At 41.6% G+C, this 27,899-nt stretch overlaps 1 protein-coding gene across 9 annotated transcripts in view; it reads left to right on the top strand.

The window, feature by feature from the left end:
• The window catches only part of LOC110977157 (uncharacterized), a 167,315-nt gene that overhangs the window by 88,000 nt on the left and 51,416 nt on the right, over window positions 1–27,899 (top strand). For 7 of the 9 annotated variants that reach the window (XR_015424342.1, XM_087132999.1, XM_087133005.1 and 4 more), the window contains 5 exons: window positions 1,492–1,546; window positions 5,802–5,857; window positions 21,258–21,322; window positions 22,377–22,436; window positions 23,131–23,221. Coding sequence is in view for 8 of the 9 variants with exons in the window: in XM_087132999.1 (XP_086989125.1) it covers window positions 1,492–1,546; window positions 5,802–5,857; window positions 21,258–21,322; window positions 22,377–22,436; window positions 23,131–23,221 (327 nt within the window). In the remaining variant the exon portion in view is untranslated. Of the gene's footprint in view, window positions 1–1,491; window positions 1,547–1,988; window positions 2,140–5,801; window positions 5,858–21,257; window positions 21,323–22,376; window positions 22,437–23,130; window positions 23,222–27,899 lie in introns of those variants that run through there. The other 2 variants (XM_087133000.1, XM_087133002.1) reach the window with 2 other exon arrangements.

Consider the following 27,899-nt stretch of genomic DNA (forward strand, 5'->3'; position numbering starts at 1 on the left):
ACGTATACATGTACACCACATATACGCATGCATGGATGCCATGTACATGGACGTCATGAGTCAATGTGAATTGTGTACCACACGTAAGGAAGAGAAAGTCAGGTGACTCTGCACATCAAATCTGCTGCACATACTCCAGCTGAAATGTGATTGTACGAATAAAGCCATTTATTTTTACAGTGGGAGTGTCGCTGCTTGAATTATCTGCACATTCTGAACCTGCGCTTTATGTACAGTGTACATGTACTACGGCCAATCAAGGTGGTATGACATCAAAATACACTTTCAGTGGGTTTGCAAGCATCTGAAAACAAGGATTTTCATGTTTTTGATAGGCTTGTGGATGTTTATGGAAAAAGGGCACGACAGCCCATGTAAATGTATATAGGGCAAGGTAAAACTGGCTGTGAGGACAGATATTTTTTGTGGGATGCCTCGTTTAGTGAGAAGGACTGTTGTTCATTTCAAGGTCTGCTACTTTCCTGGACAAAATTATTGGGACACTTGCACTAGCCATATGCTCTCCAGTCCTCCCCCCCCCCCCGTGGTCAATGTTGTCATATCCAACTGAAGCGCAGACCATGCTCATAAACCCAATATTGAAAGCGGGGGTCTGGATGTTGGAGGCCTAATGAGATTTGTCCAGGATTGTAGGTTTGTGAATTCAACTGTTTGCATGTGAGACATAACGGTACATGTATGAGGCACCTGTAGGACCATCTAAAATATACTCACACATTATTGAGTTATTTTGATAGCTTTTCTGTTGAATGTGCATCCTCTAAAGAGGGATTGTGCTGGTGTGTGTGATGAGTTTTGGCATGACACACTGTTTATTGGAAGCTGGCCTATGTGTTACAGCCATATGTTTTGTACTGTGCACGGACCACATGTTAGAAAACCCACTCATGGGTGGCATTGAGTGGATGACTGCATGAAGGGCATTTGACATGTCCTGTTTTGCTTGTCACATGCATCATTATTGCAAACTACAGTAGTGTTTGACTTAGGACTTGTTACAATGGCCAGATAGTGATATGACTCAGATGTCGAAAAAGCAGACTCTTGCAACTTTCTAAACTTTTTCGTTCAGGGTGAAGGAATTTATTATGGGACAGTTTTAAACATAGTTAGTGTATAATTGTCTTTGTAAAAGCTTTACCCCAAATTTTCTGCAACTTTTAAACCTACCCACTTTCGGGGAAACAATGAGTTTCTTTGTTAGAAAGTATGTATGTACATGTATATCATTGGATATGGCTGGGCAAAAAGCTTCATAGTCACTGTCTCTCGAGTTTGTATCAATCAAAACCGTGTAGATAGAAATTGTAAAGAAATACTTTAAACTAGAAAATGTTTCAGGTGGATACATAGATGGGTGCTGTCTTTATTTTTCTGAAAACTGAAATGTACAGGTATGTGTCATGGCCTTTTATGAAGTTACTTCCCTTAGTCCTTGGCATTTATGTAATTGTCTTCTTTTTATCTCAGGGAGGCCTTCAGGAGGAGGGGCAAGCTGTATTTGGTCTTTGAATATGTTGAAAGGGTAAGATTTGTTGAGAAGAGAGAAGATGCTTTGTACTAATTGATGGTACACTCTGCAGTTGTTGGGTCCATGCTGTTGTGTACAGCCGAGAGGGCAAATGGCACCCTCGGCTGTATAAGACACCATGGATCTTGTCACAGGAAGCAACAATTGTTGTGTTATAGTTATACTACTGTAAAGGTTACCTCACGCTACATTTGAAGAGCTTGGCGAACTGTGTTTGTGGCACTTTCGCCAGAGAAAAGCTGCAATTTGCATATGTTTGGAATTTTCTGTGCTTGTGTTATGACATTCATGCAATTGTCTTGCGGTGGTCGCACAAAATTTCAGTGGTTTTGGCCAACCTGTTGTCAATTTTGTGTTAGAAATTTGGCAAAAGTCACAAGACATTCGCCCAACCTTCCCATGACGTTTGCATGACGAATTTGAGATGGTTTGGCACCCTGGCAAACTCAGAGATGGTTTGGCACCTGTTGCTTGACACTTGCGAAGGCTTTGTGCACAGACACGATGGACACTCATTTGCAGCATCAAACATCTGGCCTACCTGAACACACATCCAAAAAACAATGCAGAAAGTGGGCATTCTACTGGTAAGTTTGACATTGTTGATATTTACGTAATCAAAGTAAGTTAATTGCTAAATATAAATACTGCTAGGCCTACCTGTAACCGTCAAACAGTAATCATCAGCTGCCAGAGTTCAATGAAGGTGGCCCTCTATAGTCCAATCACACCCAAGCGACGTCATACAGACAGATGCTGCATATGACAATGTACAAAGTAGGCTTAGTGGGAACTCTATAAGCCTAAAGTTTCGGTAAATTACTTTAAGCAATGTCCGTTGTGTAACAGGCAATTAGTCTTCTATAAATTGCGCAATGTCACTTAAGTAGATAAAGACCTAAGATCAGTCTGCAGGTGATGCAGTCAGGCACATATGTGGTTACATGTATGTTCTTGCAGTCTTTTGGATTATTTTAGGTAAGCCTAAAGTTTCGGTAAATTACTTTAAGCAATGTCCGTTGCGTAACAGGCAATTAGTCATGTTTTTAATTTTAACAATGCCAACAAAATCCATTTTTTACTTGTTATGCATTGCTGGTTATTTTGTATTTCAATTGTAGAACGTGCTGAAGCCCCGAGAAGTGGGGTGGTCAGACGTGGCTTCTGTACAGGCCGTACGATCCGACGGCACTCACCAGTGCCTATTTATCTGTGCACAATGACGGTATGTCTACAAGTAAATGAGGTGCAGCCAGGAAATTCAGGGTTCCCGAAGCAACACTTCGTCGCCGTGTCAATGAGTTGGTTGGTTAGATGTTGTCAAGTCCGGGGTGCAACCAGTCCTGGCATTGGACGAGGAGGCACAGATAGCTCAGCATATGTCATACATGCATGCGGGTACAGCTACAGCAGAAGTGAAGTTATTGATTTAGCTTCAACGTTTGCCATAAGCCTACAGAAAAAAGATGAAAATCACCCCTTCAGCAAGGCATGGTTCAGGAATTTCATGGGATGTTGGCCCAAGTTTAAACTCTGAAAACCCAGAAGTACACGAGCCAAGGCGACATCCGCGGTGGTAGAGGGTCTGGTACATTTCCCTATTTGAGGTTTTTTGCAGGAAAGTGTCTTCTGACAGTCTACATGTACCTGGACCAGGAAGATGGGGTGGTCTACCTCTAGATCGATATATAGGCAGGTTTGGTGCGTGGGACTCAAATGTTTCACTCACTGATGCAAATCTGAATACGAAGTGTTTGTCAGTGTCACCTAGTTCTTTGTTCACAAGATAAGAGTTCACAAGGTAGACATCAAGCAGGAAGAACACTTGTACCACTTCCCAACCTACCAGTGAGATGAGGCAAGTTAGTCTGCTGTGTGCATGCCTTTTATCTCCTTGTCGTAGTCTGTTTACGCACTGGAGTTTCCTGATTTAGTTAACATCTCAGTCCTGCTTGCCAGAGTCCTTCATTGCACCTGTGTGCATGATTGACAGCATTTGGACATTTTTTGTCCTCACAGACTAAGACCAGTAGGCCTTTGTCGGACAACTGATGTTTAGTTTTAAGTCACAAAAGTCCTTAAATGGGTATTCAATTTTTTCTTAGGCCTGAATGAATATTGATTTTCATGCAATATCAATAAACGTCTGATAGAAAGTAAACTTTCCACAAAATATCAGGATGGCATTATGCCCATAACTTTGGTACACTGCTGGCATTAATGCCTTCACGTTTGGCATAAGCGCTCTTTATTTCAGCTAGTCCACCAATGCCAAATGGCAGTGCCCTAAAGAAAATGAAATTCTAGGCCTGGGACAGATTCCGCCCCCCCCCCCCGGCTCTTAGGGTTGAATACATTCAATGCGTACATGTGAATGTATATACAAATGGCTTCATCTTGTTTGTCTAGCTGCGTGTCCAGTTACTGAAAAATACTCACTGATATCAGACAAAAGATTCTGTGTTTGATATGTGATTGAGAGTGAGTCTATCACACTATTGACTATTAAGAAGAAACTTCAGACTGTAAACCTGGGGTATGAATAATTTTGACCAAAAGCAAAAATGGAACTTGGGCCGTATCTATCATGCAAACGAAGTTCAGCCAACACACATTTGGGTTTGTGTATTGCAACAAATGCACAAAAGATATAGTGAAAGTACCAACATAATACCTTTTACAAGAATTTAGAAAAGTATGTTATTTTCTAAAGGGTGTGAATAAATTTGAGCACAACTGTAAGTTTGAGAGAATGGATGAGGACTGTAGATTTGTGCAAAGGATAAACGAGGCTTCGCCTTGCCCATGCTTTGCATAAATCTACAGTTCTGACTTAAACTATTTCCCGTTGTTGCACGAACATGGAGTCCTAGGTCTATGACACTCTCTCTGTTACCCCTTTGCCAGAGTGCACACCTTTGTTCCATTCATTAAAGTGTACAGGTTTTGGCTTCGTGAAGCACTGACAGTATTCATGTAGTCAACACCATCAATGCTGGTTATGTACATGTACTCTCTTCTCTTCCTCTTGCACCTTAGAGCCATTATTATACGTGTGCCATTGTAACAAACCCTATCAGACTAAAACTGCCACAGGACTCTACGAAATTGAGCTTTGTTATATCAACTTCATGAGGGTATTTGTGCAGTTAACACCCAGTGCTGGATGTATACATGTATACATGTATTCTCTTCTCTTCTCTTGATCTTTGAATTCATTACGTATGCCAATGTAGTAAAACCCTCTGGACTAAAACCATTACAGGACTCAATGAAATTGAAGAATTTTATATCTACTTCATGAAAGTATTTTAGCACTTTTGAACCACTTTACAAACCACTCAAAATGAGGTCCACTGATCCTTACATGTTCTTATGTATGAATTATTCCAATATGCCCACTTACTACGTACTGCTATTTCATTTGGAGAATGAACAACCTAAGATTCAAATTATGATGCAAATTTTGGAGTTCAATGATAACAATAAAGACGTTTTTATAAAGCACACAGATCCACCTAAAATTGCTTGTAGCACTACAGAAATTAACAACACAAAAAAATTAACAGGCTAACTCTTTAAGCAAGATTATACAAGTTCATATATGTTTGAAAACTGTTTTAAATGAAATGTGCGTGTGCGTGCTGGACCACACACTCAGGGAGCAGTAATCCTGACAGTTCTGTCAACTTGGGACTGGTATGATCTTAGTACAACTAGATATACACGTACCAGAGTTTGTGTCAATTCAATTAAACTATAATCCAACATATAAGAAAGACTGAGCAAAACATCAAATTTATTCCTTATTGAAAGGTAAATAGAAAATTCAAATCTTTGTTGAAAACCTTGCTTTATAAAACATTGATCCTGGAAAAAAGAGAGATAATTATGCACCATTTTCAATGGAGAAAGGCAAACATACACACTAAGGCTCGAGTGTGGGCATTCCTGGTATCCCTTATGAATAATTTGTCCACTGTGCCTGTTGCAAGGCCCAGCAGAATCAGCATCACAGCGCCAAACCAGTATACTCTACCCCAACCCTCCGGTCATAACTGCTTTGACCAAAATGGGGGGGGGGGACACGACGGTAATCTCCTCATTGTTACAAAACTATGATAAATATAGATTTGTTACGAATCCATGGTAACTGTAGATTCGTAAAAATAATGTACACTTTGAACAAAGAAGTGATGTCACAGAAATAGTTTAAGCTAACAAATTTTGTCTATTTTGTATTGATTAGAACATGCTGGAGCTGTTGGAAGAGATGCCAAATGGTGTGCCTCCTCAAAAAGTCAGGTATTGAAACTTGTGTTTATTTCACAGAAGTAGTATGGAGCACAATGTTGTTCTTATTATAATATTTTTCTGTGATTCTTTAGTGTACTTACACAAACCTATTTGAGTTTAAGAATATGGTCCCGACTACACTATTTCCTTCTTGTCTTTCTTGTCGCCTTGTCTTCCTTCTATTTCTTAACTTTCTTATCTTTCTTAAAAATACATAAAAATTGTCTTCCACCGGGCAAGATATAAAACATTAAATCACATAAAAACACTCATATATTGGAAAGAAGAAAAGTTATACAGGTCAAATAAACAGATGTACATGTATCATACTTGAGAATATTTTATACATTAAATGTTAAAATATGATACATAATAAAACAAAACCACCAAAAGTTATTGTTTGACCAGGGAATTGTACATATGAATTTGTTAGGAATGAATGCTTGCCTGAAGCAGGAGAGGTTTGTTTTTCTTGGCACACGAACACCAGAGCAATTAAATCTTTAACAGTGAAAAAGGATGTGTAGGGTCACATAATATTGCACTCACTTTATCTAAAACAAGAGTCGCAAAACACTTCCCAAAACTCTATGGAATGAACATGTATGTCATGAACTACACACTAAGCTTGTTCCTGTCCCTTTTGTATGTCCTCATGTTCTGCTGAGATGATGATCCAAAGGTGCAAATCAGATTGAAGGTTAAAATATACTTTGTATGACAGACTGATAAAAGAAGTATAAAATATTACTGTCAACCTTAAATTGCTTCAGTTTTCTCAGAAAGTACAAATACTAGCTTGCTTTACCACATGCATTTTGTGAATTTTTGTTCCAATTCAGCTTGTTGTCAACTGTTGTACCAATATACCTATACTCATTAACTTGTTCAATGCCTTGGTCATGAATGAACACAGGAGTATGAGCTTCTGTTCCACGACATCAGTCCACAATCATTTCTTTTGTTTTTTTCACATTTATAAATTCCACCTCAGCCGTGTAGGATGCACACTCATTGGTCAAGTATCCCAGTTATAACTTTATCATCAGCAAACCTGATAATGCTGCATACTGAACTGGAACACAAACAATCACTAGTATGCATTGAAAACAACACAGGAGATATGACGCACCCCTGTGGTGCCCCAGTGTTAACAGTTCTAACTTCAGAACAAGAACTGCCCACTTTTACCCACAGGGGCATTTCCCTAAGGAACTGATGAACCCATTGGACAACTTTGTGAGAGATGCTCATCTGAAGCAATTTCTGAACCAAAATATGCAGTTGTATTGTGTTGAATGCACTGAAAAAAAAATCGATGATCAAAGTCCTATACACACAATGATGAATCCATTAGTAGTGGGGGGCCTATTGGGTACACTTTGACCTTGAAATATGAAAAGGTCACGTATGATAAATATGAATGAGGATAGGGTGAAACCTTGAGTACAATTTGACCTTGGGTAGGGGTATAACAATGGAGTAGGGGTAGAAATACGGTACGAATTGACCCTGACTGTAGAGGGAGAATATGAACATAGTGGGTTCAATATTTTGGGTACAATTTGACCTTGCTGATAATAAAAAATAGTGGATGAGTCATACAATGTGTGATGGTATACGGACTGGCCCACCAGGCAATCCTAAGGGAATCAAGGAGTAGGAAGCGATAATCCCTAGACAATGGACCGCCAAACTGGCAGCGAGATAATCCTTACACAACAGTCCGTGGGTCGACTGCTCCAAAAGCAATTATCGGATTGAGAGTACTAATCCCTACACAAAGGACCGTTGGGCCCCCAAAAGTTAATGATCGCGATACAATAGAGGTTGGCCGACCGGGAGGTCCGGAAGTAATTTGGAAGGTATGAGTCATAATCCCTACACAAAGGTACCAGGCGGTGACTTCGGCATTAATCCTTAGACAAAGGGACCGTACAGTATAGCAGCAAGCGCTGACGTCGCAACATAGTGTAAAAAAAAAAAAAAAAATGCTATAAAAACCAACGCGGCACGGGTTAAAATTTAGTCCTAATCATGAATATTTACCAAGACATACACAATTGTCAAACTTACGAAGAACTCGGTCTCATCCTCGAGACGTTTCAACTCAGCGAAGAGGAGAGGGCGTACGCTCTTCATAAGCTATGCGAGCTGACTGTGGGCCTTGATGACGACGTACCGCATCAACACGGGTACGGTAACAACGATGACCACTCGGACGATGGCGGTGACCCGTGGGCAGAATTTTAGGAGGATGTTCCAGAGGACGAGGGGACGGAAGAGCTACCGCAGGAGGAAGACGAAGAGAACCAGCCACCGAGGAAAAGGATTCGCGTGGAGAGACGGCAAGATTATTACAATATTGCAGAAGTTAATGAAAAGTTTGTAAAAAAGTATCAAGCCACCACATACGATTACAGAGTTCAGTTCAGGAACATGGACCATTTATCATTGCGAGAGTTTTTACCACTCCTGGGTTCCATTTTTGAGAGCATTTTGGAGAGGTTAATGGATGGTCTCCCCGCAGAAGACCAAGTAAGGTTGGTGTTTCAATTGACTTACTTGAATTTTCCTATTGCTCTGCCATTTTTACGAGTCGATGAATTAACGGTCGAGAGATTTCTGGCTCGTATCGATCAAGTGTTGCAGTCCTATCAATTTATTCAATTGGACGACAGGGTAGACATTCATTTTGTGCACATGCGAATGCAAAAAGGGGGTAAGACCCAACCTCACGGTGTGGTAAAAATTCGGGATATGTTACGCAATAAGAGCTCAATCATTCAGATTAAAGACGAGAGGACGGAACTGTGTTGCGCCAGGGCGATCGTGACGGGAATGGCCATTATAGAAAACCATCCAAAAGTAAAACAGATCAAAATAGGGCGTAAAGAACAAGAACACCTAGCCAGAGATTTACACGCTAAAGCGGGCGTGAAGGAAGGGCGGTGTGGCATTGAGGAAATTCGTAAATTTCAGGACGTCTTACCCGATTACCGCCTTGTGGTGATATCGTTTGATCATTTTAACGCCGCCATTTTCAAAGGGCCCGTTAGACAACATACCATTTACCTGTACTTTCACGACAATCATTACGATCTGATCACGTCCATGAAAGCATTTTTAAACAGGAGTTATTTTTGCGACAAGTGTCAAGTCGGGTATAATGTAAGAGAAAAACACACCAGATGCGCGGATGATTGCAAAGTGTGTATGTCTCCCGGTTGCCCGGAGGGCAAAATAGACACGTGGGTGCACTGTTCCGAATGCAACCACAATTTCAAAAATCAAAGGTGTTTCGATAGTCACAAGAGTAAAATGATTTTGGGTAAACCTGTCTGTCAAACGTATTATCGGTGCAAGCGCTGCGACGTATTCGTGAATGTCAACATGAATGGCAAGCGCGGAGAACACGACTGTACCCAAAGGTATTGTTCCATTTGCAAAGAGGTGGGATCGATCGATCATCAGTGTTTTATCAAACCCGTGGAAGATAGTAATAACAACGAAACGCCCCCACACGCGGACGTGGGTAGCGCGGGTAGGAGTACGGACCGTGACTGTAGGGCGGGTGGAAACAAAAAGGCCAAATGTAAGAAAGAAGTGCTAAATACGTGTTCTTTGATTTTGAATGTAATCAAGATGCAGGCGTTCACGTGCCAAATCTATGCGTAGCCCGCGTGGTTTGTGAGTTTTGTGCCGAAAGGTCGGAGAACGATCCGATGTATAAATCGTGTAAGCACTGTTCGCATTTGCGCGAAAAGATTTTCAGGGGTGATAAATGCAAGGAGGAGTTCTGTGATTGGCTGTTCGGATCCAAAGACACCACGAATTCAACCGCCTTAGCGCACAATTTGAAGGCGTACGACGGGTATTTTTTGTTCAGTTACTTGTACGAAAATGCCATCATACCCAAGGTCATTTACACGGGGTGTAAAATTCAATCCATTTCGCTACCGTCATACAAACGGAAAGTGATCGATTCCATGAATTTTCTACCCATGGCCCTGGCCAAGCTACCTCTGGCCTTTGGCCAGAAGGAATTGCACAAAGGATTTTTTCCTCACTTTAGGAACACAAAGTTGAACCAAGATTATGTCGGCCCCTATCCGGATGCCAAATTCTATGACCCGGAAGGAATGAGTTCGGATAAGAGACAAGAATTTTACAGTTGGTACGAGAAACAAAAGGGGAAACATTTCGTACTGCAAGACGAATTATTGAAGTATTGTAGCAGCGACGTCGATATCTTGAGTCGTTGTTGTCTGCAGTTTCGCGCGTTGTTCAAGAGGGTCACTTCCACGGGGGAGGGCGATCCGGGTGTGAATCCCTTCAAGAGTTGTATCACCATCGCATCCGCCTGTAATTTAGTGTACAGGAGGAATTTTCTGCGCGCGGATACCATAGCCATCATTCCCCCTCACGGTTAAGACAACAAAGAAAATCAATCCAAAGTCGCGCTGCAGTGGTTACACTACGTGCACTTGACCTAGGGTAGTTATATTCAGCACGCGAGAAACAAAGGCAAAAAACAGATTGGAAAATACAAGGTGGACGGTTACGACGCTAAAAATCAGATTATCTGTTCCTTCAACGGCTGTTACTTTCACGGGTGCATCAAGTGTTATCCCAATAGAAAGACGGTCAACAACACGCTTATGACCCCCATGTCTGAATTGTACACGCGCACTCAGGAGAGGAAATTATTTCTCCGAACCACCTGTAAACAGTTTGTCGAAATGTGGGAATGCGAATGGAAGGCCACGTTCAAAACCTTACCCGAAGACATGAAACAGGACCCCGCGCCACGCTGAATCCTAGGGACGCGTTCTACGGGGGACAAACCAACGCCACCCGGTTATTCTATCAAACCTCTGGGGACGAAAAGATTCAATACGTGGACTTTTGTTCCCTGTACCCCTACACGAACAAGTACTGCTCCTACCCACTCTATCACCCCGAGATTATAACAGAGAACTTTAAGGACGTGTCCAACTATTACGGTCTTATCAAATGTAGCGTCTTACCGCCGCAGACCCTGTATCATCCCCTCCTGCCTTATCCATCGGGTGGGAAGTTGACATTTCTGCTCTGCCGCACATGTGTAGACACTCAACAACAGACCCCTTGCCAACACACGGACGATAAAAGAGCGCTGCACGGTACGTGGGTTTCTATTGAACTGGAAAAGGCCGTCGAATTGGGTTACAAGGTGATAAGGATGGAGGTCGTGTGGCATTTCTCCCACAGCGAACAATACAATACGAATACCAAGACCGGCGGGTTGTTTACCGAGTACATCAATACGTTCTTGAAACTAAAAGTCGAAGCGTCGGGATGGCCCGGTTGGATAAAAACCGAAACTGATAAGGCGGAATACATCGATCGGTATTTTCAACGCGAAGGGATTCGGTTGGACGCTTCCAAAATGGAAAAAAACCCAGGGCTTAGGGCACTGGCCAAGCTCATGCTCAATTCGTTCTGGGGAAAGTTTGGTCAGAGACTAAACATGCCTCAAGTCACGATCGTGAGCGATCCTTGTAAGTTGTACGAATTCCTCCTCGCCGACCACCTCGTGGTCCATGATATTAATTTCATCAATCACGAAATGGCGGAAGTTCGATTTGAATCCCAAGAAGAGTTCATCGATCCTAACCCCAGAACGAACGTGGTCATCGCCGCCTTCACCACGGCGCATGCACGTCTCAGGCTTTACAGCGTCCTCGAACGGTTGCAGAATTCAGTCCTGTATTACGATACCGACAGCGTCATCTACGTGGATAAGCCAGGACAGTACAAACCCCCTTTGGGCGACTTTCTCGGCGATTTGACCGACGAAATCAGTCCCAAAGACGGCAATTACATAGAGACCTTCGTGTCGGGCGGGCCCAAGAATTACGCCTACCGATTGGACACGGGTAAGACGTGCTGCAAGGTCAGGGGATTCACTTTGAACTTAAGGAATTCGCAGCGGATCAATTTCGATTCCGTGGTCGAAATGGTCAAAGGGGTGGGCCCCGAAAAGATTGTCATATCCGATCTACACAAGATCGTCAGAAATGGCAAGACCAAAGAAATCTTGACCAAGTCGGCTACCAAAGATTATCGGGTAGTGTACAGCAAGAGGGTCATACGGGATGATTACAATACCGTGCCGTACGGACACAAGCCTTCATAAAAAGAACGGCTCGACTACCCCCGCTCACATTTGATCGAAAGGCGGACACACGTTCCCCGAGCTCTTATTGTTCTCCTCCGTTAATTCGATTTATATTGTTAATCATACTTCTGGTGTTACTGGTTATTTTATCATCAATTTTTGGCATTGAATTATCGAGTATCTTAAATAGCGATTTGTTTCATGACGCCATTTCGGACGTGCCCGCATTAAGCGCCGTTAAGAATGTTAGTGACGTTGTATAGGGGGAATTCCGTGACGTCATTGGGTGTGACGTTTTAGGGTATGACGTCATCATACTTAAATATAAATCGCGGCCCGCTTCACCGCTTAGTCACTTTTCCCCCATGGGCACGAAACTTCAACACCCTGCCACGTTTTGCGTAGCGGGACCGACCGGTTGCGGCAAGAGTCAGTGGGTCAGTACATTAATTAGAAATCATCATCATGTATTTGTGGAGCCTCTTGAGAGAATTTTGTGGTGTTATGGTCAGTATCAGCCGGCTTACGAGGAACTGTTTCGCGATCTACCTGCTGTTCAGTTTGTGGAGGGGCTGCCGGAGGATTGGTCAGAGCACATCGACCCGACGCACCGACATCTAGTGGTCTTGGACGATTTGATGCAGGAATGCGGTAAAGATCCTCACATTGCTAAACTGTTTACCCAGGGATCCCACCATCGCAACCTCTCTGTGATTTACATCGTGCAGAACTTGTTCCACCAGTCGAAAGAGAGCAGAACCATCAGTTTGAACTGTCACTACATCGTCCTGTTCAAAAATCCCAGAGACCGAACTCAGATTGTTCATTTGGCCAAGCAGATGTACCCGGGGCAGACAAAGTTTATGGTCGAAGCCTACGCCGATGCCACCAGCCAGCCCTATTCCTACCTGTTCATCGACCTGAAACCCCACTGCCCGGAAGAACACCGCCTTCGATCCTGCATTTTTCCCGGCGAAACGAGCTACGCCTACGTGCCTAAATAGACCAGTTTTACGTCAACGGCCTCACTCGTCATCATGACGCGACGGTTGAAGGACAACGCTTACGCGCTGCGCATTTTGAGCGCAGCTTCGCCCAAGAAACGAAAGGACATTTTGAAGTATGCCGACAAGGAACTGATCACCTGTTTGGGTGAATGTGCGCTGAATGTTTTAAAAGGCCGCGTTCACCTCACCCCTAGTCAGAAGAAAAAATTCTCGCGACACAAGACACATCTGGGAGCTCTGGCTGACAAGAAGTCCTCTCACGCCAAACGCAAACAGCTGTTGATTCAGAAAGGAGGATTTCTGGGATCCCTGCTGGCTCCAATCCTGAGTACGCTCGGAGGGATACTGTTCTCCAAGTGATGAAATACGCCCGAAAAAACCATGATCAGCGCCCCCACGGACAGCGTGACCAGAGCCATACAGAATGTGCTACTTTCGCGCAACCCCACGCAGGGTAAACTGCAGAGCCTGGAGCAGGACATTTTGGCCCGAACGGACCTTCCCGACGACGCTAAACTGTCGCTGTACCAGCAAACGCTACAGCAGTATCTTCAATACGATCACGCCCGCAAATCCGCACCCATGTCTGTCACGATGTCTACACCGGCGGAGGGATCCGGCAGAGGGTCGGAGGACCAAACATCATCGGCTGGCACGACGGACGGAGACCCCGCTACTTTGGCCGAGAGGGACCTAACACCGCAAATTCTCGAGAGTGTGCCTAAAACCTTGCAGCGCAAAGCCAAACTGCTTATGAACAGCCTCAAGCATAATGACGTCATGACTTGGAACAAAAGGGGGAATTGGTTTATGAAGGAAATGTTGTCAAGGGTTCGAATATTTTTGATTTGGTGAATGATACTTTGAGGAATAAAAAGGGTTTCGCTCCTCATGGATTTCAGTACTTTATGCACGGATTGGCCAAATCTAACGCGCCCGAGAGTATTATCGGTACTGAAGCACGGCGCAATGTCGTTAGAAAATACAAACAAATGGGACCGGAAGAAAAACGATTACTTCCCGATATTCCTACATCCCCTCCACCCGTTCCCTCTCGTAAAAGGTGCCTTAGGGTTGTGTCAACTCCAGTAAGAGCCAGGAAAAGGCTTGAGTGGGACACGTAATTTCACCTCACACGCATTTTTCCAAGAGGGGGAGGGTCTTTACTTTTAACTCGGTGAATGATTGTACGCTTAAAAAACAATTGACTTTGTTATTTAACTATGGTTTATTCTCGATGGATTAATAAATGATGCAGAAGACAACAGAAAAAAGTATGTTTTGTTTGACTTTTTTTTTACCAGTTTTGTATGTACTACCATTGACTCGCTAAAATTAACAAACACTAAACTACGCGACATTATTAAGACATTATTAAGTATTAACTAAAACTAAACTACGTGAGACATTGAAAAGTTTTCAATTTTTCGATTTCAATTTTCTTTACTCAGAATTTGTAACTTAATTACTCGAGATTATTATTAAGACATTGAAAAAATTTCAAGTTTTGGATTCAATTTTTCTTCACACAAATTTGACGACAAATAAAATCTAAGTCTAACACGGGTACATCGACATTGTATCTCTCTTCGATAAAATACTGCACCACACGTCATTGACGAGGAAGTCATCCGTAAACACGGACACAATAGCTCTCATGGAGATGTCCTTACAACGGTGCAACAGGTAAAATAGGCAGTGCTGACCGCAAACTGTCGTGGTGAAAGATTGCAAGCGAACTGTGTTGCGTATAAACTGCAAACTGTTCTTCCGTAAAAAAGATTGAACATGCTGCCCGTAGGTGTCTGGTGGAAGCCCGTAAGAGTAAAAAAATTCCGCTCGGCCGTCCTGAGTAAAGTACATCGCCAGCCAGTGGGTGCCCGGTCGATCGCTCTCGTCAGCGTTCACGATGAGGGCGCTGGGGTATTTGGTCACGGGCGGTAACCTATCCGACGGGAATACACCAATGACGTCACGGCGGGTCACGCTGTCCCCCTTGAGCACTCTTAAAAGTTGTACGCTGTCCATCGTTTAGTTGGCGTAATCGATCAGAATATTGCGGCTCTCGTCCACTTCCAGGATGCTCTCGAATTCACTGTACACCACTACGTTGACGGTCGTTGTCAGGGCCTCGGCAAATTTCAACTCCAGACGCATGTTACTACGCTTGACCAAGTTGAAATGAGACCCGCTCGATAAGTCCGGAGACAGATCAAAAGCAAAGAGGGAGTATCCCGACTCGTAGTCTTCCCTGTTGATCTGATTGCCCTTGTCTCCAAACAGGGTATTTATACCGGAATACAAAGTCTGATAGGACATCATGTACGCTTCGTCTTTGCCGGAAAACTTGGGTTGAAGATGAATTACTGGGCAGCGTGACGTAAAATTGCGTGGACGCATGGTTGCGTCCTTACGACTGCAGATCCGTCACCCAACTGTTGAACGACGAAGGATACCCCAACCATTTAACGAAATACTCGGTCTTTCCCTTTCTCCTGCGCTTCAGAATCACTTTCTCCACTCGGTACAGATCATCGGTTTTTCGCACCTTTTGCAATTCTTCCTCGTAAAACGAACCGCAAATAGCTTCACTGTTATAATCTTTTAATGTGTACACGGGTCTTGTTTGCCGCCCACTGCGTTTGGTTATTGTAAATATCTCCTCGGACCAGGATGGTAGGTAGGACTTTTCAAAGGTCAGCCGCCGTTTACTGACTTGAACCTTATCTCCCACTTTAAACCGAAATTTAGAGGGTGGCTTGGGCGGCGCATACAGACGTTTCCAAACAACGCTTTCATTCGCGCTGGTGACTTCCGCGGGCTTCATTCCAATGGTTCGGTGATGCGAATGGTTGTAGGCCTTCACCAGTGGCCCCAAGACGTATTTCAACGTGTTTTTCCACGTAAAGTACCGCCACATGCGAGACTTGAGCGTGCGGTTGAATCTCTCCACGACGGAGGCTTTGACCTCGCTGTTGGTCGTATAGAAATGTATCCGTTCTGTTTTAAGCATTTCTTGGAACGGACGGTTGGTAAATTCACTGCCTTTATCCGTGTGAATCATCAGGGGAGGTCTGCCGCTAGATCTGACCTTGGTCTTGAAAGCATTCACCAGCGCCTTGCTCGATTTATTTTTTAACGGAATAACCCAGGCGTATTTGGAAAACACGTCGATCCAAGTCAGCAAGTATCTATAGCCTGTATTGTATTTGGATAAATTAGATACATCTACCAGATCTAACTGGTGGATTTCATCCCGACCCACGGCCATCATTCTATTTCTGGGATATCTTTTTCTCGCGGGTTTATGGAGCGTGTAAGCGTCCTGTCCTCGAAGAAAGTCTCGAATTTGCTTTCGCGTAATCTTGTACTTTCCATCTTGCTTGGTGGCGCGATACAACCTGTTCACGCAGCTCAGACCGCTTTCGCGACCTTTGTCGTAATAGAGGGACTTTAGGTACTTTTCCATGATCCTGCCTCGTCGCAGTCAAAGTTTAAAATGACCGCTGGATATAATTTAACCCCCTTTAATACCCTCGGTGAAGTGATTACCCCTGTTTTAATTTATTCCAACATATTTTCCTCATTTTTATTTTATTTTTTTTTATATAAGTAACTTATTTATCTATTTCCTTGATGTATCTTTAGTATTAATCAGAATTTATTTGTCTATTTTTTTCTATTTGAAGTTTCAGCATTAAACCCTAAATATACAAACACTTATAAAACAACGCAAATGGGTCAAGAATTTCAAAGTACATCCACAACCAATTTATTACCAAACAAAATCACTTAAACGCAAACATTATACAATTACATTTGAACTTTACCTATACATCGGGTGATTTGAAAAAACAAAGAAAAAATGAAGTTAAAAAGGAGGAACTCTGTGGAAAACAGCCCTGAAGAACCCTAATCGTGTAAAATGAATTCTTTTAGTACTTCTAATTTTTGTGGCTGTTGTAACTCAAAACATAAAAATATGGAAAGGTCAAGAATCGCCATGTCCAAATGCGCGTAGTGTAAAGATAATTCCTGATTTTGTTGCACTTCGTATACCCATGTATCAATACACTCCTCAAGCCTGTTGTCACAGAGTTCCTTCAACAAATCCAATAAAAACATATCAAGTAGCGACTCTTTGGTCTCCATTATACACATATGTTGCGTCTGTGAGGGGTGATCAATGTCACACCCCTCACATTTACGTTGGACGAAGTCCCTAAACATCACGTTAATACATCTCGCCACGTGAGCGAACATGAGAATGAACACCTCCGTATATACATTGTCAGCGTCGGGAGCAGGTGGGTCCTGAGGTGGGGGTGCGGGGCTGTGTGGCGGAGGGCTGACCGGTGCTGGTGGGCTGACTGCGGGTGCCGGGCTGAGTGGAGCGAGTGCCGGGCTGGGTGGAGCGGGTGCCAGGCTGGGTGGAGCGGGTGCCGGGCTTGCCGGCAAAAACACGTCGTCGTCTGCGTATGAAATACAAATATAAATCTGATTGTATTAAAACATCGCTGGCATTACAGTAACAAAGACAACAAAATACATGCACGTGTATATAAAAAGAAACTTACTGTCGTCGGACATGGTCAAGTCGATGACTTCATCTTCGACCAGATCGACGTGTTCCATATCTGCGTGTGATAAGAAATAAAGCCATAAGAAACTGGAAGGAACGTAGGTCTTTCGCGATTGAACGTCTTCCAGAAAATATCACTTTCGCGTTGTTCCACTCGCTTTTATTTCATTTTCCTGAATGAGATATTGCGCAACTGCCTGTAATATCTCGTGACATCATTTCTTGAGAGGATGACTCATCCTTTTTTTAACAAAAGGATTATCGTTTTATTGATATGACGTTGCATGACGTCAGTTTCTAAACATAAATCACATAGATTCGGTTTTACTCCCTTAAAACTTTACTCCGGGCATAAAAAATCGTAGGCTCCAATCGAAATATTACATCGTTGACACTCCGCGAGAAGTCTTTTGATCGTGGCTTCTTTATAATAACGCCGTTTCCACTGCACCAAGGCGTAAAAACATTGCCCCCACAAATTAAATCCGTTTTCTTCTTTATGCCTAAATAACTCGGTGCTTGAAAGACCGAGAGACATCAAAAGTTCTTCCCACGGTTTCGTTCCCTCCTGTTCTCTGACGAGATTACTCGCCAGTTCAGCGAGCTGTCGCTCCATTACTTCGGAGGCCAAAACCATCAATCAGGTAGGCCGACATTTTGGGATTTCGCTCTCCATTTTTATCTCTCGATCTGCTACCTTTCGAATCAAATATTCATTTGAACTACGGCGTCAACATCATTGCCTTAAACGTTTTCTTTCAACCCCGAATTTCATTTTTTCGTGTTTACCCCACGGACGGGTCGTTACATGTCTCCCCGCGACGCATTAACTTCTTTCACGTTCCATTAAACCGGTCCGAACAAAAAGCCGCAGTCCAAGCGCGTCATTTTCCGAATACCCGCACTATTATCCAAGGCTCCATCCTTTGCCACTCCTAGCCGTCCATTGTCCGAGCCAACGTCGCCCCAGACCCATTACGTTCCATTGTCTAGGAATTATCTCCTTGCTCGTCTGGCAGTTCATTGTGTAGGGATTATCTCGCTGCCAGTCCGGCTGGCCGTGCCGTCCAATGTGTAGGGATTACCACCTTCCCATTTTCATCTTTTTACCCTATTCCCTATATTCCCTCTGTATCACTCTATTGGTACACTATATTATGCTCTACGAAAGGTCAGTCTGCCTCCTTCCATCGCTTATAACTATAAATCTCATTATTATTCTTATTTTTATACATATGTATTTCTATGCATATTTATGTGACCTTTTCCTCTGTCGAGGTCCAAGGTCAAATTGTGCTGGATCCTCCCTGCCTTAAACGTTTTATCTCAACCCTGAATTTTATTTTTTCGTGTATACCCCACGGACGGGTCATGTCTCCCCGCGACGCATTCACTTCTTCCCCCTACCCTCATCTTTGGTCATATCACCCCTTTCATGACGCTCATCCCATTAAACCCAACATCTTTGCTCTAGAATTATAAAATCCGCGAAAACAACCAGCCATGGCGACGATTGTAAGTGAAGTGCTTTCATTATCGCTTTCATTATTGGCGTGTATCCATTAAAAAATACACAAACGGACTTTTAGCACCGGCGCCACGAACCGCCTATTGTCCGAAACCAAACACCCACGGTTTGTTAGGATTAGTACTCCCAATCTGATAATTGCTTTTGGAGCAGTCGACCCACGGACTGTTGTGTAAGGATTATCTCGCTGCCAGTTTGGCGGTCCATTGTCTAGGGATTATCGCTTCCTACTCCTTGATTCCCTTAGGATTGCCTGGTGGGCCAGTCCGTATACCATCACACATTGTATGACTCATCCACTATTTTTTATTATCAGCAAGGTCAAATTGTACCCAAAATATTGAACCCACTGTGTTCATATTCTCCCTCTACAGTCAGGGTCAATTCGTACCGTATTTCTACCCCCTACTCCATTGTTAAACCCCTACCCAAGGTCAAATTGTACTCAAGTTTTCACCCTATCCTCATTCATATTTATCATATGTGACCTTTTCATATTTCAAGGTCAAAGTGTACCCAATAGGCTCCCCCCCACTACTTCCATTAAACAAGCTGAAGTGCTGAAGTAAAATATTCTTGTGCTGTATCTTTCTACTTGTTGCCCAAATGTCAGGGCAATCATTCTTCAGCAATCGTCTTTTAAAAATTGCTAATTTATCACTGACCCAGTTACATGCAAATAAGCTAATACATGTATTTAGTTGAGCACTTCTGAAAACCTCAGATGCTGGTAGTGGTCATGCCTGTACGATTAAAGTGGTCTGGAAAGTATTATTCAAGCAAGGGGACATTGTACACCTGTCAGTCCAGTGCAAGTGTTTGGCCTACTCTGACATTGGAAGCAAAGTCAGAAAAATTGAACATTTGAGTATAATGCAGTTGGGATAAAGCATATTTGTATGATCACATATCATTAGGGGCTACTCAGTGTTGCTGTGCATCTCTTAGCATTGATTTGAAAGCTGGGCTGATGTGTACAGAGGTTGAGCCAGCCTCACAAGCAAAGAAGTTGACAGGAATTCCAGCAAAACTCATGTAGAAGGGCATAGTATCACCGTCTTAGACGTACATGTGGTGCTAACTATTCATGTAGCCCGCTCCAAATGCCCATCATTGGAAATCAAAACTTTGCTTCTGTGTGCTGCTAAAATAAATCTTTGTGAAGCAGACTTCTGAGCAAATTGACCCCTGTATTCTTTGTGCAGTGAGGTTGGATTTTTCTGGAAAACTGAAAATGTGAGACAAAGATGAAACTCCATGAATAAGAATTGCATCCACCTTGCTAGATAAACTGTCTTTTCCTCAACACAATCAGGTGCAGTTGTTGAAAAAGAGTCCTTAATGCAAAGCAAAACAAACATACACAAGACCAATGAAAATCCTTAATGTCTCCTCCCCTTTACTGTATTTTTCCTCTATAATTTGTTTGATTGATTGGGATGCTGGAGATAGTGATGGAGTCGATTGTGACGTAGCATTTTATATTGTTGTCTACCAGTTGATATGTTTTCACAAGACATGCTAAAATCATCACTCAAGCATCATGCTAACCTGTCTCTCAAAAGTTGAAACTAGGATCCCTATGCAAAAAATGAGTACATTTATCACCATCCAACAAGCAAAACCACTATTTAGATACCATCACTATTACATCACTATTTATTAGGATCTGGTTGTGCAGATCAACTAGAATACAGATCCTGGGAATCCAAATATTAAAATTCAAATGTGGGAATGCAAATGGAGATCTGATATAGTAGTTTGAGTATCCACTCTGACTAGAAGTACCCCCTCCCCTCACTTGCAAAGTTTAGACAGGAAATTTTTCATATGCAAAGAGTATACATGAACATTTCAACAGAAATTGTTTGTTCATGCTCAGCACCTCCCTTGCTAAACATGCATGAAGCCACGCACACATGCTCTTTTTTTCCCACGTAAGGGATATTGTTGCTATGTAAAATACAATCTCTCATTTCTACAGTGAACAAATTGTGAAAAGTATAAGAAAATGTATGTTACCTTGTCACTGTTTGAAGAGACTGCTTGGTCAGAAGTACAAGTGATTTTATTGCCAGCAGAATATAGTATGAAAACTGTATGGTTGTTGTTTTTCTTGATATTTGCAGAAGTTACGTATACCAACTACTTAAAGCAATTCACTGGTGCCATCAAAATGACATCATCCACAGAGGTATCAGATTCCTGTTAAGTGTCCAATTATATAGTTTTCCTGTCTATTCATTTATTATGTACAGAGCTTGAGGCTCATCATACAGTTTTCTGTAAAAACATATTATCAAGTTTTAATCATTTGTATCGATTTTATCTGCTTCAAGTATTTGTATGTAGTTAATAAGCTACCGGTAACATAATATTAATTACATGCCAAACTGTTATTGAATGTATGCCTTTTCTTTAACCAAAAATAGCAGTGGTAACATGCATGCCACATTTAAAAAAACAATCTGGGAAAGGGTGGATTCTACCCCTCTTCCCTCCGCTGTGGAATGCCCCGGAAAAGGGCTCTTTAGGGTCCAACAAATACTTCCACAACCTACTGTACCAACAAGCCATTGGACTGTTGCACATGATTAACTCGGTCAAGCTTCAGGCCTACTTCAGGCAGTTTTATTGTAACAATCTTGTTACAAAGCCATGTCAGACGCATGACTGTGAACAGATTTTAGAAATTAGCTAAAGGAAATCACAGACATTGTTACCCTATTTTCATACCGGTATGTTCTAAGCGGGAATTTTAGTGCTCTGTAAAAAAGCCTTTACAAACATGATTTTTGCTGTGCGCATGATATTCAGTGGAAAATTCCCGCTTAGATTAGGAACTAACAGCAAAAATGATTTAATGGGATTTCCTGAAGAAAAATAAAGAACAAAACCAGAAAACCTAAGAGAAAATGATCAAAATCACACCCCTGTTAATTTTCAATGGCCCTTGCTGCTGAGGCCATTTGTGCACATGCATGCATAATTACAAATTAGTTAGTGAAAAGGTCTATTGTCTTTGTCTAAGCCTGATTGTTGATAATTGTACATTATGTCAGTATCACACTTTGTATCACATTTGTACACTTTCAATATTATCTTCAAAATGGAATTGAAACTGATTTGTTTGATGCATAACAAAAATGACCTGGGATTGTACACCCTTTTGTTCCTTTTTTTTCACCTTTACTTCAAACTTGATAGGCCAAGTTAACATAGTGTATGATTGTTCTGTTTTGTTCCAGACGTTAAGCCAGAAAATCTTCTAGTTAGTGAAGAAGGTATCTTGAAACTTTGTGACTTTGGTAAGTGGGACTTTGGGACTCTGAAATAAAAACTGTTTTGATTAAGGCACTTATGGCTTTTATGTTCAACTGACTTGTTGAAACATTGTATGCTGTGTAGCCCCACAAATTTAGGTTAAATGGTATAGCATACACCATTTGTCAGATCCCCAAAATGTAACAGCCTCAGATAATCTTTTGAAATCTATTCGCCCAGAACGCTTTAATTTGAATTTTTTTTTACTCTTTTCCAATTATCATCAATGATTTTATCTGTTCAAATAAATTGGAAGCATCCAAATCAAATGCAGTGTCATTTGCCTTCGTAGTTCAACCTTAACAAGCTTAAAAGGGCCTTTTTCTGTTCATGCCAAGATGTGAATTCTGAATGTAGATTGTGTCACTCAGAGAAAACAGAGCCTAATGAGGGGACCCTCACCCTGTGTTCGTAGTGGATAAACCTATATCACGCAATGCATGTGTCCTATGGCAGAAGCAAGCTACATGTAGCAGCTTCATGCATTTCTCACAGATGCATGTGTCCTATGGCAGCTGCAGCTAGCAGTTTGATGCATTTTGAAATTCAACAGATGTGATTTTTAGCAGTCTTATTTTCATTTTGTGGGAGCAGATATTTATCTGATTAACCCTGTAGTCAGTACGCTCAATCTCATATAACCCTTCCGCCAATGGACTTCATTTTATTGACACACAGGATTCGCTCGCAACTTGAGTAATAATGGCACAGCTAATTATACTGACTATGTAGCCACTCGATGGTATCGCTCACCAGAGCTGCTCCTTGGGTATGTATGGTCTGTTCTCAGTATGCACTGATATTCACAACACAATGCAGTACAATGTATGTAAAATATTTGTGATTAATCCTGACGCTAGTCATCTTCATGCAGAAATATGCAGTATGCTGTGCATACAACATGCATGTAAAATTATTAATCATGCTTTTGTCATCATAAACTTTTATTCCTGTAGTGTCCAATACCACCAGAGTTACTAATTACTACATGTACACTGTTTAAAATGCCTTTAAATATCAGCATCACATTTAGAGGCAAGGATAAAAATGACAAAGAATTCACACTCACTTTACCTGAAAATTAGCCTCACGTTGTAGTTTATTCAGCCTAAGACAAATGGTTGCCAACCAAATGCTTACCTACTACAATTGTGCCTTATTGTTGGAACAGTGTGTTGTCACTTTGACGTTTTCATCACACCCTGTGCATATAATACATGTGTAAGGGTATCTCAGATTCAATTCTTTATAATTGGAATTTCAGTTTTAAAAGTTTGATTGAGCAATAGTGCCAATAGACAACATGTGGCATCAGTGAAGCCTGAATGAATTTAGCCAGGCAGACTCTATTGTCACATAACTGTCTAATACACCAACAAATGCACAACAAAAGCTAAATTCATAAAATTTACATATGCTGTGAAATTTCCAATTATGTAAGGGTCTTACCTGCCACATAATTGGAATTATATGAGGCCAAGGAGGAGAGACTCACCGTGTATTATTGCCCCCATAATATAGTTTGCACCACCCTTTGAAGAAACGGTATATTCCTTCATTCATAAAAATGCAAATTAAGCCCATCCCTAAGGGTATAAAGCCCCCAGGAACCACTGAAGTATGTATTTGTCCTGTCTGAGGACATTGTGGGCCGGATGCTGAAGAAAAGTGAGGGACTGAAGGAGGTACGTATGTTTCACTGCCATAGGCCGTGTAGAGAATTGAGTGCAGCAGCCTTCAGTGTGCTGGCAGCTTGCAAATTATACTAGCAGACAACGAAGGCAATATTTTCTTGTGTCGAAGGTCCTATAACAAATTGTTTGCCACTTAATAAATAACAAAGCCACCGCAAGGGGTACAATTCAGCAAGTGTGCGAAACAATCATGACAGATCTTTTCTATCTGAAAAGAAAATATTTGAAATGAGCAAATTAAAAGAAAAATGACTTTTCACGAAAGAAAACTAATCAAAATGATGTGCAAAGTTTGTTGAACAATGCAACATTTGAAACTCCTTTTTGAAATACTTCTCCAGTTTTCCCAAAGAAAATTGCCATACTGCCTGAAGGACCAATACTTGCTGGCATCGTTATGGGTATTTTGCAGCTTTCAAGAAGTCTGACATTTGAAGAAATCATAATTTTCCAGACCCCCCCATAAGCAGTGTTTACGCAAAACATGCTACCAGTTGGTACTTCTAAGACACTAGCCACGTTGTGCTGGTACAGGGTAACTGACCGATTTCCAGGGATTGCACAGACGAAACCTAGGGCCACAGGTTGGCAAATTACATCTACCCTGTCAAGGCAGAGTGCCAGCACATGTATTTTGTATAGCGAGCAACCCGCGGAATGTTCTGAGTCCAGACACCGACAGTCGACGATACAATGTCCAGTGTAAGAAGGACGTGTTACCATTCCTTGGTGTATAGGTGTTCAAGCGTGGCCCGAATCGACATTACCCAACAGGGTTGCCAAATCTGTGTTGTAAACTTTAAAATCATGCAGATAAATACTATTACCTCCACAATGCTTTCATTTTCGTGAAATTGGTCCGAGATTTTGTAAAAAAAAAAGTCTCATCCGGAAATTGGCACAAATTCAGTTTGGTGCACGTGAATAAATCTTAGAAAATTCCACATTAACATGGACATTTCTCTGAAATTGATAATGATAAGTCATTATAGTACCTAAACCAACAGTACTCAAATCAAGCTTGATTTTATAGTTTTGAGGGCATGTTAAGAGAGTTATTGTGCCCTTTCAAAATCGACCAATACAGAACTTCATTAGTCATTTTAAGCCGGTAAATTAAATAAAGATTTCTTTCAGTGCTCCAGAGGTAAAAATAATGTGATACGAACATAGGGAGATGCCATGTCTGTTAATCTCAAATTAGGGTTCAATATATATATATAGTGACATTTTTTCTGTGTACCTGTTACACCCGCCCAGTGTCATAGATATAGTCTTCAAAAAATACATATATTTACTTGGTATAGGTTATTTGTATTCTTTAATTACTCTTGGAAATTGAAGGATGTTTTTTAAAGTAACAAAATCATGTCAGATTAGACAGGAAAAAAAATGAATCCCTTAATGAATAGAAATACCCATGTACATCCAAAAACACAGTAAGTGAGCTGATATTTCTTCCACACAGCATGTCTGAAGTGAAGTAAAGAGACCCAAATGCTTGACAAGCTCTCCATCTTGATATTGACATTCTTGGAGTGCTCCTTGTTCCTCCCAAAGTGACCCATGGCATTAGCACAAAATACAATTCAGACAGTCATGCCAAAAGAAAACTCCCCCAGGCCAAATGATGGAATAACTGCAAAGCTCAAAACTGAACAGGTGGCCTGGTGAAATATATATTTTTTAATCAGCACAGGTAGACGTATTGGTTTACATATTCCTTGAAAATGGTTTCTAAATATCAGTGAGTATATTCATTAGCTTCTAATGTATTTTCTATTTCATCTTTAATGATTTTCTTTTTCTGTGAGGGCTTTGTGGTAATTCCATTCATGAGACTACATAGATGTATATAAAATTCAGAGGTACAATTTAGTTTTTTTTTTCATTGAAATCATGATGTATCTATGCTCTCTTTCACAGCAGATTTGCAGAAGACATTGCTGTAATGTGGTGTCAAGGATATATTTCTCATTAAGACAATTAAAAACAGAGTAGTATTTATAGAAAGTCATTGTCACTTTTACTTTAACATGAAATTACATGAGAGAAAATGCTTTAAGAAAAATCAATTGAGAAAAGAAATATGAAAAAATTCATGTTGTCATTGATACTCATATTTTCAACCTACATATTCCAAATGGTAAAATTACCTTTGCACTGTAAAAATGTTGGTACTGAATATTTGCGGTGCTGCCTGTTTGTGCTCGCTCGCTATGTCGGGGCTTGATTCAACTCTGACCAATTTGGGATATTAATACGAAAGTGAATGGTCAGCCAGCATGCCCAGAATCTAAAAGCATGGCAAGTAGGGAGTGACCGTGCCCCGTTTTTTTCTACAAGCTACCGCAGTTCTGGTACGTGCCCATATTTGCTTTGTTGGTGGAAGCATTCAACTTTGATCACTCAACTCAGGATAAGGTTAGTCAGTAATAAACATGACAAGGATTTAAGGCTGTGTAAGCCCAATGTGGCGCTGTGGCGGCCAGTGTGGCCTGATGTTTATTTCACAAGTAACTGGAATTCTAATGTACAATCACCCCTTCTAGACTAGGTATGCCAAACTCTGCTTAATTAGCTTGGTGAATGGTGGGCAAGGCAATGTGCGAATGATTTGACCCTCTGTAGGTTATTATCACATTACCGAAAGTGGACTGGCTAATGTTAATAATAATAATAAAACGGAGTTAGCACATGCCCTTTGTTGATTTAACCTAAGAGTGATTAACAAAAAATACCAAGCTGGATAACAGGTGACAACAGGTTCTTTTATGCAATTGGGATAAATTAAGGTGGTTGCTGAACTTGCATGTATTGTTCCATGTCGATCAAGTGTCCCACATGGATGCCATGGCCAAATTGAAGTTGCTCTTTGCATGTTGTTGCGCCTTGGGCATGTTGCAGATTTAGGGCCACCGGTTTTGTTCTGATTTTCGATCCAGACTCCTCATGAATCATTGATTGGTTGATTGATACTGGTTTAATTCTTCACAAGATAACAGTTCTAACTATTCCACAGACTGTACTGATTGGTGTACACATGAAGAGGAATGGCAACTCCACTGATGATAATTCAGAGCCACTATATTTATCTTATCCCATTAAGTTGCATGGATCTCACAAACATCCCAACAAACTATAATGCTATTTGTGTAGTAACCTTTCAATAAGTTAATCATTGACGGCACGGGTGGCGGTGTCTGTTTGTACCGCGGAGGGTGCAATAAATTTGAATGCCTAGGAATGCATCATGAAATGGATGGTCAGTTGAGTAGTACATTATTCTCGGACAACACTCAAAACAGTCTTGCAATGGAGATGTAGGTTTGACTTTTTGCATAGGTTTCCTTACCGCTGTTTTATTTCCTCTGTATTCATTATGCTTATACCAGAACTTCGGCAGCTTGCCAAAATGGGCACATCTTTCCAGATCAAGAGCATAGGGCATTGTCACAAGTCCTCCTAAAAGGCCTTGGAAATGGTACCCTTGAACCAAAACTGTGAAATGAACGACTCAGAGAAAATATAGGACCAAACATGATGAAATGTAGTTCAACACATTTAATATATGAATCCCCCTTTAAATACCACTAATTACACAGTTCATCTTAAATACATTCAAAGCAAACCTCGAGGAGAACAGATCAAAATTAAAAGATACTGATGGGCACTTGTGGTCTTTGGTCCGGATCTCGGTTTGAGGCGGGTCCAGCTGTCGTCCCCGGGGTAAGGTATCATCCTGGCATGGCA

The sequence above is a fragment of the Acanthaster planci genome, linkage group LG02, assembly GCF_054643075.1.
Source record: "Acanthaster planci isolate LZ-2023a linkage group LG02, COTS_SCS, whole genome shotgun sequence".
Taxonomy (NCBI): Eukaryota; Metazoa; Echinodermata; class Asteroidea; order Valvatida; family Acanthasteridae; genus Acanthaster; species Acanthaster planci.